General features: G+C 43.0%; 1 protein-coding gene across 3 annotated transcripts in view; it reads left to right on the forward strand.

Moving 5' to 3' along the window:
- The window catches only part of ANAPC5 (anaphase promoting complex subunit 5), a 44505-nt gene extending 29138 nt beyond the window's left edge, over nucleotides 1–15367 (forward strand). For 2 of the 3 annotated variants that reach the window (XM_004753209.3, XM_045073604.1), the window contains 8 exons: nucleotides 659–840; nucleotides 2134–2269; nucleotides 5905–5979; nucleotides 8831–8952; nucleotides 9389–9496; nucleotides 9580–9727; nucleotides 13970–14132; nucleotides 15027–15367. In XM_004753209.3, the coding sequence (XP_004753266.1) occupies nucleotides 659–840; nucleotides 2134–2269; nucleotides 5905–5979; nucleotides 8831–8952; nucleotides 9389–9496; nucleotides 9580–9727; nucleotides 13970–14132; nucleotides 15027–15238 (1146 nt within the window). In that variant the 3' untranslated portion in view covers nucleotides 15239–15367. The remainder of the gene's footprint in view (nucleotides 1–658; nucleotides 841–2133; nucleotides 2270–5904; nucleotides 5980–8830; nucleotides 8953–9388; nucleotides 9497–9579; nucleotides 9728–13969; nucleotides 14133–15026) is intronic. The other variant, XM_045073603.1, reaches the window with a different exon arrangement.
- Nucleotides 15368–20937: the final 5570 nt, after the last annotated feature.

The raw sequence follows: 20937 nt of genomic DNA on the forward strand, positions 1-20937 counted from the left end.
ATAAAATCTCAAAAAGCCCCACAACTCCTCCTCCATAATGTGTCCAACACTGTTTGACACATACTGTTTTGTTTTGTATTTATTTATTTATTTATTTAAGACTTTATTTATTTATTTGAGAGGGCTCACTTGGATGAGCTGGGGGAGGGGCAGAGGGAGAGGGAGAAGCAGGCTCCTCACCGAGCAGAGCCCCACACGGGCTCCATCCCAGAACTCTTGAGATCATGACCTGAGCTGAAGACAGATGCTTAACACACGGAGCCACAGAGGTGCCCCAAATACTATTTTATTTTAATTCTTACAGTAATTCTTTGATGATAGAGTTTCCGCCCATTTTACAGATGAAGAAGCTGAGGCTTGGTTAGGAAGCTAACCGGCCTTGACTCACAATGTAAGTGGCAGAGAGTGTGTTTAAGTCCAGGCCCATTTTATGTCAAAGCCCTGGTTCTTCTCAGCATACTGCCTGCCTCTATTCCAGCCCCAGGTTTTCAGGAATACATTTCATATGGGTTAGGGTCAGGATATAGCAATTTCTTTTTAAATAATGCTGTCAGTTTGCATGTGCTGAAATGTGAAATATGCCAGATTTCAAAAAAGTGAACAATTGTTTCATGTAGTTTATACCTTGAGGAGTCATGGGGTATGTCTCTTCCCTTAGTACCTCGCCTCCCTGGGAATACAGTCCCTAGTTCAGCAGAGGGCTTTTGCTGGGAAGACAGCAAACAAACTGATGGATGCCCTAAAGGACTCTGACCTCCTACACTGGAAACACAGCCTGTCAGAGCTCATCGATATCAGCATTGCACAGAAAACAGCCATCTGGAGACTCTATGGCCGCAGGTGGGTCTTCAAGCCAACTTTCAGGGCCATGGGGCAGGAATCCTTCCAGAGGTGAGCAGAAGCTAGCAAACTGATTCTCTGAAAGGCCAAACAGATAAGTCATTTTCCCCTTTGATGAAAGTTGTTCGTGCAGGGGATTAAAGAAAATTCTTATAGTTTTAAAACATTTTTGTACTTTGCACAGACTTTGTAAAGTTCTTTTCTTTTTTTTTTAAAAAAGATTGTATTTATTTACTCGACAGGCAGAGATCACAAGTGGGCAGAGAGGCAGGCAGAGAGAGAGGAGGAAGCAGGCTCCCTGCTGAGCAGAGAGCCCGATGTGGGACTGGATCCCAGAACCCTGGGACCATGACCTGAGCTGAAGGCAGAGGCTTTAACCCACTGAGCCACCCAGGCGCCCCATACTTTGTCAAGTTCTTTACTGTGCTCATTCTTATCTGCGCCTCCCAGCTGCCCTGTGAGGTGACTGGTGGGTGGGCTCCATTCCAGGGTGTGAAAACCAAGTTTCACACATCTGATCTGCCCAAGATCACAGACGTCAGTAGCAAATGGCAGAGCCAAGACTCACACTCAGGTCCTTTGACTCCAAGTGCTCTGCCCCTGTGATCTGAGACCGGAATCTCTCTTCCTGTCCCCGGCAGGCAGGGCCACAGTCACTCGGGTTTCGCTTCCCTGTTAGCCGAGGTATGTTTTCTGGAGCATCTCCGGCCTCAAGTTTAATTTTCCATTTGGCCTCCTTTAGCTTGGAACTACCTTTCTGAACTAGGTTTTTAATCCTGGAGCCTGTCCCTACCCCGCCTTCTACCTAGACAGTCTATTTCTAGGAACTCAATAATGAAAGGAAGTGCCTACTTGACCAGTCTTGTTTGTGTATACTCGAGATCATTTTTTGGCAGGATGCGCTCTGAGACAGCTGCAGACACTGGCCGCTGCGTACATTGCCAAAGCAGCTGGTGCCAGGATGGCATCAGGTCTGAATTTATCCGTGAAAACTGATTAACACACTTGTGACCACAGGGGAATTAGAGGCAGTCAGGGGGTCTGGAGCTTGGAACTCCCAGTTGTGCCATAACCACCCCATGTTTCCTTTGGGGCTACACATGCAGGGTGCATTTCTGCTTTCCTGGTGCTGAGGGCGGGAGAGCCAGCAGTGGGAGGCCGCCACTCCCGCTAAGCCAGAGCCTGCAGACAGACTTCTGTCCTTCCCTTTCCACTCAACAGAGTGGTGGGGTGTGGCTGGGGGGCGCCTGGGTCTCTTGACTGAAGGGAGCTCCTGTCTGTCTCCCCACCCAGCACCATGGCCCTGCAGCAAGCCCAGATGTTGCTGAGCATGAACAGCCTGGAGTCTGTGAATGCGGGTGTGCAGCAGAACAACACGGAGTCATTTGCTGTCGCCCTCTGCCATCTTGCAGAGTTGCACGCAGAGCAGGTAGGTGGGTAGCTGGGCCTGCGCGCTCCGGGAGCGATGGAGGCTCCCCTCACCTCTCCCCTCTGCTCCTTGAGAAAAGCACTGGATGTGTCTGGGTCAGGCCTGGTTGGATGCAGGGGGCGCTGAAAGGGTGAGATCCCTTCGGTGGAAATGAATGGGGTGTGGAGTCTACACAGTTGTTGAACTTTGCATCTCTTTGCATTGACAAAGGAAATAAGATATCAGCTATTTCCATGTAGCACATGGAATATAAAAGAGTCTTTGAAATTTCAGGATTTGAGCTAGGTATGTTTATAGGAGATGGGAAGGCCATACCAGTTAATGTTAAGTCTACAGCACAAGTCTGATTGACTGCAAAAAGAGACAGTGGGAATTGGATGTAACCTTGACTTATAGCCCAAGTCATTTCACATGGTTCTCTTTTTAGGGGATTGATTAAAGGGTCTCTCATGCTGCTCTAGGCTTTCTCTCTCCTTTGCTCTAATGCTCTAAAATGTCTTCTTTCATGGAAGAGAAGCCTCTTACCCAAGCTTACCCTCTGTCTCACTAAACACTACCTTGGCTATAAGTGCATTTCCTGATCATATATCTTTTCTCCACTTCTCTCTGCTCTCCCTTACTGTTAGATTATTGTTAGGTTTTATCATTTTTTTTTAAAGATTTTATTTATTTATTTGCCAGAAAGTGAGAGAGAGAGCAGAAGCAGGGGGAGAGGCAGGCAGAGGGAGAGGGAGAAGCAGGATCTCTGATGAGCAGGGAGCCTGATGTGGGACTCAATCCCAGGACCCTGAGACCATGACCCGAGCCAAAGGCAGACATTCAACAGAACAAGCCACCCAGGCACCGGCAGTCAGTATTCCCTAATCTGCGGTCTAAAGACTTCCTTCCACTAAATGTATTTTAGCATTTGACAGTCCTTTAGGCATCTGTGGAGACAAAGGGGATGGATGGGGTCTGATTGGGTCCCACACGCATCTTCATCAGCTGCCCTCTTCCTGCACCTGGGAGGCATTGCCCACGCTTCCTGACGTCAGAGCAGCAGCCAGCGGCAAACGGCCAGCTCTTTGCTTTCCCTGAGGAATCTGCACGTTCATCACTTTCTTGGTTTTTTTCCCCCTCTTAATGGAACCTCTGACATCTCCTCTTCTGCTTTCCTGTTACCGTGCTTAAGTGGAACATTGGTAATGGATGAGTCAGTGAACCTTCAGTTAGTTAGTTGGTGTGAGCCTTGTGTGACTTCTTTCTCCCCAACAACTTCATTGAGATAAAATTCACATGCGATACAATTCACCCAATTTAAATTTCCCCATACGGTTTTGTTTTTTTTTTTTAAGATTTTATTTATTTACCTGACAGACAGAGATCACAAGTAGGCAGAGAGGCAGGCAGAGAGAGAGGAGGAAGCAGGCTCCCTGCCGAGCAGAGAGCCCGACTCGGGACTCGATCCCAGGACCCTGAGATCATGACCTGAGCCGAAGGCAGCGGCTTAACCCACTGAGCCACCCAGGCGCCCCTCCCCATACGGTTTTTTAAAGTGAAATTCTCCCCACTGACCCCAGCCTTAAACCGGATAACTTCCTTTCAAGCTCAGTTTGAGTTATGTAGGGTAGAAATAATATTTTTATTTCGTGCTGGACTGAAAAACTGCTTTACAAAAATCTCGGTCGTGGCTCAATGCTCAAGCCTTGAAACTTTCTCTGAGGCCAGTTATTAGAGTTCTGTGATGTTTCTTGGGAGATTTTTCCTGCTGTTTGGATTTGGATTAGTATTTCCGTCTTCATCTCCCTTCTATCCCTGGCTTATGTGAAGAAGCTGCTGACGCCATCATTGCCTGGCTCCAGTGGCCGGGATATGTTGGGAACCCCTAAGAATTGTACTGCTGGAGCGCCTGGGTGGCTCAGTGGGTTGGGCCTCTGCCTTCCGCTCGGGTCATGATCTCGGGGTTCTGGGATCGAGCCCCGCATCGGGCTCTCTGCTCTGTGGGGAGCCTGCTTCCCCCTCTATCTGCCTGCTGCTCTGCTTACTTGCGACCTCTGTCTGTCAAATAAATAAATAAAATCTTTAAAATAAGAGAGAAAAAAAAAGAATTGCACTGCTAGGAGATAGGCAGTGGCCTCTCTGTTTCAATTTAGTCCCTTAACCCCTTTCCTCAACCTGCCTCGGTAACACCTTTCTAGTGCTAGAGCATCAGCGAGTAGCTATACCACAAGGCTGTTGATTGTCACATTTTTAATTGTGCAGGTTAGATAGACCCCTGGAAAATTAAGCGTGACCCGTGGTGGAGAAGGCAGCTTTATCATGTATCTCCACTTGCTCCTTTATTTCCTTTGTGAGTGCTTCGGTTTGTGTTCTGAAATTGATCTCCAAATAAACTGGGTTCTGCATTTTGATGTGGCAGTGACTGGGGCATGAGCGAACCTACAAAGAAGTTTTAAGTTCTGAATTGCTGTTTCTGACCTTCCTCCTGAAACCCAGAGGGAGAACCAAGACAGCCAGCCCCCTTGTTCTTTTTGTGTAATTCTAGACCATCTGGTATCATTCCTCTCCCGGCCTCAGGAGGCGCAGGTCACAGTAGGAATGGGGGGATGCAGTGTGTATCTCTCTCCTTGGCCTAAAAGGTTTGACGACCCATCTCCATCCACATGCCCAACTCACCATGGCAGTCATGAAAATAATTGGCAAGATTGGTCATTTAAAAATCGTAAGAATAAAAAGATCATTGACCTTTTATTACAATTCATTGTAATTTCCACTTCACTTCAAATAAAAGTTCACTTGCAATCTAATTGAACTTCCATATAGATGGAAGACATTTCACCTAATCAAAGGACTGGGACACATTGAAAAGCTTTTGGAGTCAAGAAACATTCCAATGACATAAGGGTATAAAAAAAGGCATGAACATGTATTCACTTAAAAAACACAAATGACCCAAATACATGAAATAATTTTCAATCTAGTCATTAAAGAAATTCAAATTAATACAATGAAATTCAATACAATATAATACAAATACAAATACAATACAAAGAAGTACAAATACAATAGAAAGTACAAAGAAGTACAGATAAAATGCAAAGAAATTCAAATTAATACTAGTTTCACCTGTCACATAGGCAATCCTTAAGTTCGTGGTGGGAGAAAGGCATAGAGAGCTGGTGTGAAAGTTCTTAGCACATTTCTGGAGGGTAATTTAGTAATTTATATCAGAGGGCTTTGGAATGCCAGCATTTGACCAGCCAGTTTTACTTCAGAGGTCTTATCCTGAGGAAATGACTGGACAGGTGGACAGTGTAAAGCTATATGCACCGAGATATTCAATGTTGCATTCTTGAAATGGATGAAATTAGAAACAACCAAACTATCCCACACTAGGAGGTTATTTTTCTTATTTATTTTGAAGTTTTTTTCCTAGAGTGAACATGCATTACATGTGTAATTCAAAAAAAATTTTAATGAACAAATAAAATATGCTAGAACCTAAAAACAAGACACCTCAATGTATGGGAGTCTGTGGCTCGCACCTTCCCGGGTGTAGCATCACGAAAAGGTGAATCACAGTGACAGCCTGTGAGTGGGGTAGCAGGTGCGGTTTCTACCCAGGTGTGCTCACCAGATCATGTGTTTCTGCTTAGGGCTGTTTCGCTGCGGCTTCGGAAGTGTTAAAGCACTTGAAGGAACGATTCCCGCCTAATAGTCAGCATGCCCAGGTAATCTGCCTTTCGCATGGCGTTGGATTTATTTCCGAAGGACTGTTTTTACTGTATTGTTGTCAAAGCAGAATATTTTAGGGTATCTACTCAGTTTCTTGTGTCTTGGTTCCTTTCTTGTGTCCTCTGTGCACTGAGGGGAACATAGGCACATACCAGAATCTCTAAGCTCTGTTCAAGAGGGCAGAGAAATAAACTCTGATAAAAGGTTTAAAGATTTATTTAGGGAACTTTTTTTCCCTGTCTTTATGGTTTTAGCTAGTATTCCTTATATCTCTAACTGTATAGATTGCCCATGTCCACGGACAGTTTGGTGTTGTGTCCCTTACTTGGCAACTCTAATCTTTTCCTCCCAGGATTAAATGACCTTTTGGGAAAATGTTGTCCCCAGAGGGGATTTAATTTTTTAAAGCACTCCCAGGCCCCCTGTTCCTTAGTGCACTGATACCTGTCTCTAATGGGGCTGAGAAAGCTGTTAAACCGGTCCTTTCTTCTTTCCGTTACCAAGTTTAGTCAGCAATGGATTCGAGAATTTGAAACCATAGCAGACCATGGCCTGGGAATCTCCTACTGCTGGTCCCTGAGGCTGCCACTCCCAGGGGCTGTTGGATAGGCTGTGGGTGCCCATCTGCGTGTGAAATGTGCTGGGGTCTCATTGCTGCTTTCAGCAGGCTGTGATCTGAACTCAGAGTACCCAGCTGCAAAGGAGGCACACAAACAAAAGAGAAGATAGGGGAAAGCGGGTGATGTGGGAAGAAAGAAGTGTGGTTCTGTGGCAGTGCTAATGCGACGGAACACTTTTGGTTATAGTCCTAGCTGTTTTTTTTGTTTTTGTTTTTGTTTTTAATGACAAATTAATTCACAGTTCACAGAAAAAACATATGGCCGGTAGATATATAACAAGATGCTCTTCCTGACTGGCAATCAGGGAAATACAAGTGAAAACAATAATGAAGTATTGCATACCCATCAGATTGGCCAATGGTAAAACACCTGACAGCGCCAACTGTTGGTGAGGACAAGGGGCCACATGCTTCTGGGAGGGGAGAACAAATGGGCAGGACATTACAATGAAGGGACGTATGTCCTACGACCCCGTTCCCACTGCTTACTGTAGACCTGAGATCAACTCTCTCCCCAGGGGAGATTTATGAGAATGTTGGTTACAGCCTTGCTCAGAAGCGTGAAAAGTTGCTCCTACCTAAATACTCAACAACAGAGAATAGATAAGTTGTCGCTTATTCGTGTAATTGGAAACTATTCATCAGGGCAAAGGGTAAACTAGAGCTACTTGTATAAACACATGTAAGTCCCAGAAAAACGTTGTCAAAGGATACATACGGTAGGACAGTATTTACTTTATACAGAATTTAAAATGTACAAGATTGCTCTCTGGGCTTAGACCTATTTGTGGTGACAGGGCTAAATGCACCAAGAAGGCTGGAATCATCTGTAAATACCAGACCTGTTAGGGTGCCTCCTTCAGGAAAATGGTGAACAGGACTGAAATATAAGCCAGCACCCCAAGTACACTTGCTCCTTCGGTGGCAAAATCAAGATGAAAAGACTCAGCTTTGGGGATCTGACACTGAGGTTCCTACATGAAAACCACATCCTGGGGCGGGGCGGGGGGCGGTGGCCTGGACCTACAGCACCACTTCTGAAGGAATTGAAAGTGAAACTGGGTAGAAGCTCTACCATTTAAAACACTGCTAGCCTATAATAAATGGTTCATTTATGTAACAAAATTACTTTGACTTGTTGTAAATTAATTAATTAACTAATTAGTTTTTTGAGGATTTTATTTATTTATTTGACAGAGGGAAAGAAAGCACAAGCAAGGGGAGCAGCAGGCAGAGGGAGAGGGAGAAGCAGGCTCCCCACAGAGCAGGGGGAGCCCGATGTGAGCCCGATGACTTCAGCCAAAGGCAGTCGCTTAACCATCTGAGCCACCCAGGCGCCCCTTGTAAATTCATTAACATTCTGTTGCATTGCATTGACTTAACTTTCTCAAAAGCTTGGAAATCACAAATCCTTCTAATTTTTTTTTTTAATTTATTTTTATTTATTTGTCAGAGAGAGAGAGAGCGAGCACAGACAGACAGAGTGGCAGGCAGAGGCAGAGGGAGAAGCAGGCTCCCTGCTGAGCATGGAGCCCGATGTGGGACTCGATCCCGGGACACCGGGATCATGACCTGAGCTGAAGGCAGCCGCTTAACCAAGTGAGCCACCCAGGCGTCCCTAATTTTTTTTTTTTTTTAAGATTTTATTTATTTATTTGACAGACAAAGATCACAAGTAGGCAGAGAGAGGAGGAAGCAGGCTCCCCGTGGAGCAGAGAGCCCAATGAGGGGCTTGATCCCAGCACCCTGGGATCATGACCTGAGCCGAAGGGAGAGGCTTTAACCCACTGAGCCACCCAGGTGCCCCAAATCCTTCTAATTTTTAATTGGAAAAAATCATACAAGATCATACTATATATTAAGGGTAAGAATATATGCTGTAAAAGTAGAAAAACATGAATGGGAGTTGTAAACATTAAATCAGTTACTTTGGACAAAGAAAGAGGGGAATGGAATTTGCAAAGAACTTCAGTAGTGCGCGATACTGTCTGAGGCAAATAAAGCAAAATTGTTGTGATTTGACGAAGTTGGTGATTGGCAGACATGGTTTTTATTATTCATGCTTTTTCACACCCTTGTAATATTTATAAAAACTTTTTTAAGTCTCAAAAAAATGTGTATGAATTATAAGGGTATTTGCTAATAAGCAAGCTGAAATATTTTTATATTTTTTTGAATAATGAGGTGAACACTTGCCATTTTGTTCTTAAATTTTTTTTCCTTATTAGTTATGGATGCTGTGTGATCAAAAGATACAATTTGACAGAGCAATGAATGATGGCAAATACCATTTGGCCGATTCACTTGTTACAGGAATCACAGCTCTTAATAGCATAGAGGGCGTATACAGGTAAGAGACTTTGAAAACTCCAACCCCAGGATGAAGTAATTCTCAAATGCCTTTATTCTTATTTGTTTAACTAAAATTAATTTATTAACTTTAGTTTAGGAAAAGACTTCTTAACGTATTTATTACCAATTTGTTCTGGGAAATTAGAAAATACAGATGAGTAAAATGGACAAAATAAGTTTCACCCCAAGATAATCACTAGCATGCTGATACAGACAACTTCAGACTTTTGTGTTCTTGTATGTGTGTGGGGGGGTAGGTGTATACACATGTGCTTACACACACAAACACTTTTTTTCCTTTTTTCACAAAAATTGTATCAGGCACAGTTCTTCCCCCTGGGAGGTTCACAGTCTAATTGAGGAAATAGAGACTGAGGGGGCGCGACTGCAAAACATCAGCGTCACCATTTGTGTTTATTTTGTTTCTGTGTCAGGAAAGCAATTGTACTACAAGCTCAGAACCAAATGTCAGAGGCGCACAAGCTTTTACAAAAATTGTTGATTCATTGTCAGAAAATCAGGAACACAGAAATGGTGATCAGGTAAGGGAGAGCTCTTGAGCCTCTGCTGTAGGTGGTCCTTTGTGTCGGCCGTTCTCATCCCGTGTCTTCCTCTTTGCGGGCAGCGTCCTGCTGTCTGTGGCAGAGCTGTACTGGCGATCTTCCTCCCCCACCATCGCGCTGCCCGTGCTCCTGCAGGCTCTGGCCCTCTCCAAGGAGTACCGGTTACAGTACTTGGCCTCAGAAACGGTGCTGAACTTGGCTTTTGCTCAGGTAAGCTGATCTCTGTTTTTACAGCACATATTTGTGCTCAAGAACTGGTGAGTCTGTTACTACTTTTTCGTTTTGGAAAGGATAGTAATGAGCTTTGACTTCTTCTTAATATTGAAGTCTGGGAATGGAGTCTCATTGTCAAACCCTCCATGGGAGTCTGAAGCTGCGAACTCCATGGCAAGCTGACCCCTCCCAGCCGCACTGGCGGTGCCGAGCTGTGTATTTAAGAAAGGGGGTGCACCTCTTCTTTGAGGACACTTGTATCATATGAATGATTTAGCTGGCCCAGAGCTATGCTTCGTTAATAAGGGGATAAAGAAGTGAGGAAGTTGTGTGTTCATTGAAAGCTTTTGGAAATCAAATTGTATTTTATGTTTATTTTTTATCTCCCCCTGAGGAATGTAAAGGCTGTGAGAAAAGGGCCTTTGTTTTCTCCCTGCTGTGTCTTCCGGTACACAGTAAAACGTGCACATAGTAGGTTTTTTTGTTTTGTTTTGTTTTGTTTTTAAAGATTTTATTTATCTGACAGAGATCACAAGTAGGCAGAGAGGCAGATAGAGAGGAGGAAGCGGGCTCGCGCTGAGCAGAGAGCCCAATGTGGGGCTCAATCCCAGGACTCTGAGACCACGACCTGAACTGAAGGCAGAGGCTTAACCCACTGAGCCACCCAGGCGCCCAGGATTTTAATAAATATTTAGTGAGTGCATGCATTTTGAACTCACTGGCGCTAGAGGCATTTAATAAAGCAGAGATTCCCATGCTCACTTCGATAGCACATATACTAAAGCAGAGATTCCCCAAACTATGCATTAAAATCAATTGGGAAGATTTTTAAAATATCTACCCATTTGGCCTTGCCGCAGACGCATGCAGTCAGTATCTGTATGGAAGGAGCACAGAAATCTGTTTTCCTTTCCAGCTTCTCTAGTGATTTTTTTCTTTTTTCTTTTTTTAAAGATTTTATTTATTTATTTATTTATTTGACAGAGATTGAGGACAAGCAGGGGGAGTGGGATAGGGAGAAGCAGGCTCCGTGCTGAGCAGGGATCCCAGGACTCTGGGATCATGACCTGAGCCGGAGGCAGAGGCCTTAACCCAGGCGCCCCATCTTTTCCCTTTCTTGATCATGACCTTTGATGCACTGAGGTTTTTAATTTCTATGAAATCCATTTCATCCTTTTTTTCTTTTGTAGCTTATGCTTTTGGTATTCTACTTAAGAAACTGTTGCTTAATCCAAGTTCATGAAGATTTATACCTATATTTCCTTCTAAGGATCTTAATAGTCTTAGGTCTTACATTTAGGTCTTTGATCCATTTTGAGTTAATTTTTATATATGGTATGAGGAGGAGTCCAGCTTTATTCTTTCACATATGGATATCCCCATGTCCTAGCACCACTTGTGAGGCGAACGTGATAACCACTACACTACGGAAACGCTGTGTCCTAGCACCACTTGTTGAAAAGGCTGTTCTTTTCCCATTGAATGGTCTTGGTACCTTGTCAAAAATATTGATCATGGACATTGAGTTTATTTCTGCATTTGCAATTCTGTTCCATTGTTCTATATTCTGTCCTTATGCCTTACTGTTTTGATTACTGACCTTTGTATTAAATTTAAAATCAGAAAGTAAGAGGGGCTTGTGGATGGTGCAGTTGGTTTCTGTTCAGGGGGTGATCTTAGAGTTGTGAGATCGAGCCCTGCATTGAGACTTTCCCTTCCCTCCCCACCTCCCTCTCATGCTTTCTCTCTCTCTCTTTAAAGTTAATCAATCAAATCAAGAAGTAAGAGGCCTCCAACTTTGTTCTTTTTCAAAATTATTTTAGCTATTGTTGTTCCTTTGCAGTTCCCTATGAATTTTAGAATAACTTGTCCATTTCAGCAAAAATGGCATTTGGAATTTTGATAAAGATTTCGTTAAATCTGTAGATGCATTTGGAGAGTGTTGCCATCCTCACAATATTAAGTCTTCCAGTCCCTTAACAGGATATCTTTTATTTAGATCTTCTATAATTTCTTTAACAGTGTCCTCTAATTTTCAGTGCACAATTCTTAGAATTTCTTAGTTAAACTTACTCCTAAGTATTTTATTCTTTTTGATGCTATCATAAATGGAATTTAGAAAACTAATTTCATAGGGCCTCGGTGTCTCAGCTGGTTAAGTGTTTGACTCTTGGTTTCGGCCCAGGTAATGATTTTGAGGTCTGGGAACTGGGCCCTTTGTTGGGCTCTGTGCTCAGCGCGGAGTCTGCTTGTTCCTCTCCCTTTGCTCCTTCCTTGTCTTGAATAAATAAATAAAGTATTTTTTAAAACTTTTAAAAATTTAATTTCATGTTTGGATCTTTTATTGCTAATGTATATTGATCTTGTATCCTGCAACTTTGCTGAACTTGTTTAATACCTGTTCTAGGTTTTTAAGAATTCCTTAGAGTTTTCTATATATAAGATCAGCTCATCTTCAAATACAGAGTGTTACTTTCATTCCAATTTCATTTCTTGTTCTTGCCTAATTGCCCTGTGCAGAACTTCCAGATCAGTGCTGAATAGAAGTGGCAAGGGTTTACATCCTGTTTTTGCTCCTGATTTTAGGGGGATGATTTCAGTCTTTCATTGTTAAACATGGTGTTAGCTGTGGGTTTTTCACTGGTGCATCAGAATTAGGTTGAGGAAGTTCCCTTCTACTCCTGAATGGTGTTGGGTTTTTGTGAAATGTTTTTTCTCTCTCTCTCTCTTTTTTTTTTTTTTTTAAGATTTTATTTATTTCTTTGTCAGAGAGAGAGAGCGCATGTGCACAAACGGGGGAAGGCATGCAGAGGGAGAAGCAGGTTTTCCAGGATTATGACCTGAACCAAAGGCAGATTTAACCGAGTCACCCAGGTGTCCCTGTTTTTTCTTTTTCAATTGAGTAGATTGTGTTTTCTACCCCCCTTTATTCTATTCTTTTAAAAAGATTTTATTTATTTGTTTGATAGAGGGAGACACAGCGAGAGAGGGAGCACAAGCAGGGGGAGTGGGAGAAGGGGGGCAGTCAGGGAACCTGATGCTTGATCCTAGGACCCTGGGATCATGACCTGAGCCAAAGGCAGATGCTTAACGACTGAATGCTGATCTTCTGTCTGGTTGTTCTCTCCCTTAGTGAAAGTGGAGTACTGGAATTATTATTGTTAAACTAATTTTTCCTTCAGTTCTATCATTTTTTGCTTTATATATTTTGGGGTTCCATTGTTTGGTATATATGTGGTTATAATTGTATCTTATTGATAAATTGACTCATTATCAGTGTGTAATGTCTTTTAGCTTTGTAACAGTTTTTTTTTTTTTTTTAAGATTTCATTTATTTATTTTAGAGAGAGTGCAAGGGCATAAGCAGGGATGGGTAGAGGGGGACAGACAAAGAATCTGAAACAGACTCTGCACTGAGCGTGGAGCCCAATGTGGGGCTTGATCCTGCAACTGTGAGATCATGACCTGAGCCAAAACCAAGAGTCAGATGCTTAACCAGTTGAGCCACCCAGGTGCCCCTTTTGTAACAGTTTTTGATTTAAAGTCTATTTTATCTGATATAAGAATAGTCATTCCAGCTCTCTTTTGGTTACTGTTTGCATGGAATATCTTTTCTTTGTCTTTTTACTTTCAGCCTATTTGTGTCTTTAACCAGAGTATCCTTGTAGATAGCATATAGTTGGATCATGTTTTTTTCAAATCTATTGTGCTGATCTCTGCCATGTAATTGAATAATTTAATTCATTTATATTTAATGTAATTATGGATTTGAAAGACTTCTGTTTTGTTCTTTTTTTTCTATACGTCTTACATCTTTTTTGTTCATCAGTTCCTCCATCACTGTTTCTTTTGTATTAAATGGATGTTTCTTGTTTTATTTTACTATATACTTTTGAGTTATTTTCTTAATGGTTCCCCTTCTTTGAATGATTCTTACACAGCAAGAATGATGTTCTGACCCTTTGGAATCACCAATCTAGATATTGATTCTGAATCTTTTTTGTAAAGGCAAAAACCTTTCTATAATGTGAATAACTTCTACCTACTGGAGCCATCATAATATCAAATCAGATTGACTCACATTGTTTTCTAGGAGTGTGGTGCATATTAAATGTAGTACATGTCAAGGAGAGCATAAGCCAGACATGGCCCTTCAGGAGAGAAGAGCCAGAAATGAAGCCTTTTCTGTCATGGGCAGTGGATGTGGATTTGTACAGTACCACAGTATTTCTTTTTCAGCTCATTCTTGGAATCCCAGAACAGGCCTTAAGTCTTCTCCACATGGCCATTGAGCCCATCCTGGCTGACGGGGCAGTGCTGGACAAAGGCCGTGCCATGTTCTTGGTGGCCAAGTGCCAGGTGGCTTCAGCAGCTTCTTATGATCCACTGAAGAAAGCAGAAGGTAGGGAGCCACTCAGAGATTGCTAGGCAATACCAATGTGGGAAAAAAATTAAATTTTAGGATCCAGAAGAAGAAAGACATTAAATTTGGGACAGTATTTAAGTTCTCAAATATATCTTAAAATTTCATGCTGTATTTAAAGTACTTTGCCATGTTTGCTTGGCATGAAATTTAAGGGCAAGTGAAATCATTATTTTAACCAAAGACCTTTTTAAAAACCTCACCCTAGTGTATTTTTTTTTCTTCTTGAAGAGTAGAATTACAAAACTATTTGGTACATGTTAAATCAATAAAAGTAGATGTTAAGTTTTTTTGTTTTTTTTTTAAGATTTTATTTATTTATTTGACAGACAGAGATCACAAACAGGCAGAGAGGCAGGCAGAGAGAGGAGGAAGCAGGCTTCCCGCTGAGCAGAGAGCCCGATGCGGGACTCGATCCCAGGACCCTGAGATCATGACCTGAGCTGAAGGCAGAGGCTTTAACCCACTGAGCCACCCAGGCACCCCCAAAATTAAATATTCTTAAGGGCTGTAGAGTAAAAAGTAATTTCCTCCTAAAAAGTAACCACTATTATCAGGTTTTGGTTCGCTTTTTTGTTTTTTGGGTTTTTGAAAATGATGTTTATGGGGCGCCTGGGTGGCTCAGTGGATTAAGCTGCTGTCTTCGGCTCAGGTCATGATCTCAGTGTCCTGGGATCAAGCCCCGCATCAGGCTCTCTGCTCAACAGGGAGCCTGCTTCCCCTTCTCTCTCTGCCTAACTCTCTGCCTACTTGTGATCTCTCTCCGTCAAATAAATGAATAAAATCTTTAAAAAAAAAAAAAAAGAAAGAAAAAGAAAATGATGTGTAGACTGTTGAGTTAAGTATGTGTGGTGTTTTCCCACTTTCCCTCAGCTCTGGAGGCAGCCATCGAGAATCTCAATGAAGCCAAGAACTATTTTGCAAAGGTCGACTGCAAAGAGCAAATCAGAGATGTTGTTTACTTCCAGGCCAGACTCTACCACACACTGGGGAAGACCCAGGAGAGGAACCGGTGTGCGATGCTCTTCCGGCAGCTGCATCAGGAGCTGCCTTCTCACGGGGTGCCCTTGATAAATCATCTGTAGTCTCACAGAGCCGAGCCGCCATAAAGGCTAGAAGGTTTTGGACTTGTTTACATGTTTACATCCCTCCCTCCATGTAGATGATGGACTTGATGTCTGTCTGATCAATAAACTGCATTCTGTTTAGTCTTACTTTGTTGCTGGAGTATACGTATTTGTTTTTTCCCTCTTTTTTTTTTCTTCAGGTTTTTATTTAGGGACACCTGGATGGCTCAGTTGGTTAAGCGTCTGCCTTTGGGTCAGGTCATGATCCCAGAGTCCTAGGATCGAGCCCCGCATCGGGCTCCCGGCTTCTCTCTCTTCCTCTCCCCTTGCTTGTGCATTCTCTCTCGCACACTCTCTCTCTGTCAAATAAATAAATAAAATCTTGACAGAGAGAGAGTGAGCAAGAGAGAGACAACACAAGTGGGGAGGGGAGAGGAAGACTCCCCACTGAGCAAGGAGCCCGACATGGGGCTCCATCCCAGGATTTCGGGATCCTGATGCAAGCCAAAGGCAGATGCTTAACCACCTGAGCCACCCCAGCAGCCCCACCCTTCTCTTTTTGAGAGCAAAAGATACCAACTGTTTCTGATAAACAGCGGTTTCATTATTAAGTTAGTGCAAATGTTAAGGATGATGTTCTCTCTGAGCAAAGCTGCCAGTGTCTTATTAGAATCTGTGCGTACTCTCCATCACATGAATTCATTTAGCATCGGTGCTCAGACATAAGCTCTTTTGGGTATTGGTAGATCTCTCTAGTGGGTCAGTACAAACAAATATATATACATATATTTGTTTATTTGACAGCACAAGCAGGGGGAAAGAAAGACGGAGAAGCAGGTAGATGCAGGGCTCGATCCTGGAACCCTGGGATCCTGACCTGAGCCAAAGGCAGACACTTAACTGACTGACCCATCCAGGCACCCTAAAAGGAAAAGATCTTTTTATGGTTTTTGGACCAATGACAAGAAACCTGTTTCAGTCACTTTCTGGGTATTTGGTTTTTTGTATCTTCTGCATGAGTATATTTCTTATCTCTTTATATAAATGGGAGTTGATGATAAGTCTAGGAATTCATCATAAATAAGGTGATTATAAATTAAGAAAGGGTCTGAAGGGGTGCCTGGGTGGCTCAGTGGGTTAAAGCCTCTGCCTTTGGCTCAGGTCATGATCTCAGGGTCCTGGGATTGAGCCCCTGGGCTTTCTGTTCAGCGGGGAGCCTGCTTCCTCCTCTCTCTCTGCCTGCTTCTCTGCCTACTTGTGATCTCTGTCTCTCAAATAAATAAATAAAATCTTTTAAATTAAAAAAAAAAAAGGTCTGAAGCTCAGAGGTGTGTGGGTGCTATCACTCAAATACAGAATGTATCTAATTTACGTCTCAAACCTGCAATTAAGCAGAACCAGTTACTGCTTTGTCTATGAATTTATCTTATCCCTCAGTGTTCGTTCACAGGAAAGTCACCGTGTTTCAAGTCCAAAACAGCAGCAAGGAACCAACCAAATTTTAAGGTTTCTATCATTGGCTCCTTCTCCGTTAAATTTAAACCTTCTTATGGGAAATAATTTATCTCTAGAGCTCTTTGAAACAGTGTAAAACAACTCCCACTCATGGGGTGCATTTGTTGGCTAAAGACAGCTGCTCTGGAAACAAGAGGCTCAGTGTAGAGACTGAGACAGTAATTGGTGTGTTGATGTTGAAAAATCTTAAATTTGAAAGGTTATATATGTAGATGGCAAAAATTAAATATTTTTTTTCTGGATTTTATTTATTTATTTGACAGATCACAAGGAGGCAGAGAGACGGGCGGGGGTGGGGGAGCAGGCTCCCCGCTGAGCAGAGAGCCAGACATGGGTCTCCATCCCAGGACCCTGAGATCATGACCTGAGCTGAAAGCAGAGGCTTAACCCAATGAGCCACCCAGGCACCCCCAAAATTAAATATTCTTAAGGGCTGTAGAGTAAAAAGTAATTTCCTCCTAAAAAGTAACCACTATTATCAGGTTTTGGTTCGCTTTTTTGTTTTTTGGGTTTTTTTGACAGGCAGAGAAACAAGTAGGCAGAGAGGCAGGCAAAGAGAGAGAGGAAGGGAAGCAGGCTCCCCGCTGAGCAGAGAGCCTGATGCGGGACTCGATCCAGAACCCTGGGATCACGACCTGAGCCGAAGGCAGAGGCTTTAACCCACTGAGCCACCCAGATGCTCCTATCAGTTTGTTTTTAATTCTTCCAAATGTATTCTCTCAACTGATACATTTTTGTCCATGCAATTAGTCTAAGAAGTGATCCTAATCACTCTGCCTCAGCAGAAGAAGATCCAAGAGATGGGGCAAGGTTGCTCAGCCGACCTCTCACATATCAACCCTGAAAACCAGAAATCAGACCTGACTGGAACCATCTATATAATGTGTAGGGCCAGCGCCAAGTAAAAATACAAACCCTTTATTAAATAGAACATTAAACCAAGGAAGGGGCACAATTTACACACCCGTGAAGCCAGCCTGCCTGGTCTTGCTCCCAGCCTGTACACTCACCCTTGCAGAACTGAAGCCAAAGCTAATATAGTCCGTGGCCTGCTGCCATCTGTGACTTAGATTTGTTGGCTGGGGCCCCTCTCCTCCAGGAAGGAATAAGGGTTAAATGGGAAGTTGGAAATGTCAGAATGAACCCCCCCCACACACCCCACCCCGAACTGTCTGGGTTATAGCTAATTGGCTTTTTTCCTGGTGGAGCATCTGGGGAGGGAAGATTCAGAATGGTGTAATTATGGATGGTTTAACATGGAAGTGTAACTAAATGATGCTTTGGGTAAATGGGGAAAGGGTTTGGTGAGGAAGGAATTGAGGCTGTATTGCCAGTGGGTCTCTATCAGAGACCTTACAGAGAAGAAAGATGTGGTGACCCAAGCCAGTGACTCTGCATGGTGGGAGCTCAACTAGCAGATTTAGTGATGAGTGTTTGCAGCCCTGCAGCAGGTGGGTACAAATATTTTAACACAGAGTGCCATGTTGTAATTCATGTATATTGATGCATTTAATCTTTACAACAATCCTAAAACGTAGGCAATTGCATTTTTGTACAAGATTTTATTTATTTGAGAGAGAGCACATGAGCAGGGGTGGGGGGAGAGGGGCAGAGGGAGAGGGAGAAGCAGGTTCTCCACTGAAGAGGGAGCCCTGTGCAGGGCTCAATCCCAGGACCCTGTGAACATGGCCTGAGCTGAAGGCAGAAACTTAACCGACTGAGCTACCCAGGAGCCCCAGTAGGCAATAGCATTCATCCCATTTAACAGATGTAGAAACTGAGGCATAAAGAGGTTAATTCAATTACCCAAGGTCACACAGCTGGTAGGTTGCAGAGATGGGATTCTAGTCCAGTACCTACATTACCCCCAGAGCTCCCTGTTTCCGGAGTTTTGAGAAGTACTGTAATATTTTAGTGAACATTCTTTTCAGAGTTTAGATTTGATAACTGGTAACACCAGGCACATTTATCTAGTGCCCAGTATAGGCCACTGTGGTGTAGGTACTTCCACCCGTACCATCTCTAATGCTTGTAAGCCAAATACTATTTTACAGTTGAGGGAACAGCCTCAGAGATTTGGCCTGACCCAGCCCCCTCACTAGGAAGAATCTGTGGGGATTCCATCCCGGGATGACAGGCTTCTCAGTCTTGTCACTGGAGCATCTTCGTGTTGACCTACATGCCTTGAACACTCCCACTTCTTGAGAGTGTTTTGTATTTCGTCCCTATATTTTTGGATGCTTACACTTATTTTTTCTTTCTCATAGTACATCTAAGACAAATGAAGAGCTGCTTCATCTCTGTCTCCACTGACTTCTCCTTTTATGCTGTTGTTTATGTTTAGGACTAACAAACATTTTAATCTTAATGCCCATTGAAGGGAAACTTCTCAGGCTCTCTCTCTTTCTCCTTTTTTTTTTTTTTTTGGACCAATGTTTCTCTACTTTCCTGTTGCATGGGGGAGGAATTCAGTTAATACAGTATATTAGTGTAATTAATCCTGCTATCTCTACCTGGATATTTGAGGTTTGGGAGGTGGAATATTCCAGTGAACACCATGAGTAGAACACAGAACAGTTCCCAGAGGAAAAGACAAAGCCTTGGCAGGAGCTTGTGGTGCTGTCCTCGGGGGTAATTAATTCTTTAGTCTTAGTTTTCAGCCCCTCCCTTGTACTGTCCCAAGTTTTCTTAAAAATAAGATTCAGATGCTTTGTTTACTTATTTTCTTGGCAATCTGGGTTGTCAAGACAACAAGATCGGTTTGCCTAGAACAGGTTTTTCTAGTGTTCTTAGAGGAGAAAACCCAAAAAGCAAAGCCAATTTTTATTTTCATATCTCTAAGAAGAAAATGGTTTTCTTCAGTGGGATGATTCCTATCATAAGGAAGGCCAAATGTTAACGAAAGGCAATTACGATGTCCTCTGCTTTGGTTAATTCACTTTAATAAGGAAGGCACATAAACAATGGGATTTTTAGCCTTGTACTAAGTATGTATACATATATATTTTTAAAGATTTTTAAAATTTATTTGACAGAGACACAGCTAGAGAGAGGGAATACAAGCAGGGGAAGTGGGAGAAGGAGAAGCAGGCTTCCTACTGAGCAGGGAGCCTGATGCGGGGCTTGATCCCAGGTGCCCCAGCTGTACTAAGTACATTAGTAGTACTTCTGAGCACTTATGTGTCACATACTGAGCCATTAACTTTACATACGTTATTTTTTAAGGGAGAGTTTTAAAAATTTTTTATTTTTTTAAAGATTTTATTTATTTATTTGACAGAGATCACAAGTAGGCAGAGAGAGAGAGAGAGAGAGAGAGAGGAGGAAGCAGGCTCCCGACTGAGCAGAGAGCCTCAATCCTAGGACCCCGAGGTCATGACCTGAGCTGAAGGCAGAGGCTTAACCCACTGAGCCACCCAGGCACCCCTAAAATTTTTATTTTTTTTTAAAGATTTTATTTATTTATTTGACAGAGATTACAAGCAGGCAGAGAGGCAGGCAGAGAGAAAGGAGGAAGCAGGCTCCCCGCTGAGCAGAGAGCCCTATATGGGGTTTGATCCCAGGACCCTGAGATCATGACCTGAGCCAAAGGTAGAGGCTTTAACCTACTAAGTCACCCAGGCGCCCCCTTTACACACATTGTTGTATTTAAACCTCACTGAACCTGTGAACAAAGCTGGTTATCTTCATTTGACAGCTGATGAAACCAGAGTCCCTGTCCAAGGCCAAGGCCAGAGACCTCTTCACTAGCAAAGCTGGAATTTGCACTAGGTCTTTCTTGATTCCAAAGTCAGTGCTTTCAACCCCAATGCTGAAGGTAAACAGATGTTTCAGATGCAGTGCTATCTATACTCCAGGAATTAATAGCTCTACTGGCAAATCAGAACCCATTAGTGAAAAGGAAAGGATAGAGACAGCCTGGAGACTGAAATCCGTGGTAACACTCCTTTGCTATAGGAGGTCAGAGAGGGCAGAGGCCAAGGAGGGCCTGGATCATAACATTTCAGGAAATTCTTCCAGAAAGAAGTGTATCTTAGGCCAGAGTTTAATGTGAATAGGCACTTTCTTTCTTTTTTTTTTAAATTTTTAAAATTTTATTTATTTCTTTGACAGAGACAGATCACAAGTAGGCAGAGAGGCAGGCAGAGAGAGGAGGGAAGCAGGCTCCCTGCTGAGCAGAGAGCCCGATGCGGGACTCGATC

The sequence above is a fragment of the Mustela putorius genome, unplaced genomic scaffold (genome assembly GCF_011764305.1).
Source record: "Mustela putorius furo isolate JIRA1106 unplaced genomic scaffold, ASM1176430v1.1 tig00537248_pilon_pilon_pilon, whole genome shotgun sequence".
In the NCBI taxonomy this organism is placed as follows: Eukaryota; Metazoa; Chordata; class Mammalia; order Carnivora; family Mustelidae; genus Mustela; species Mustela putorius.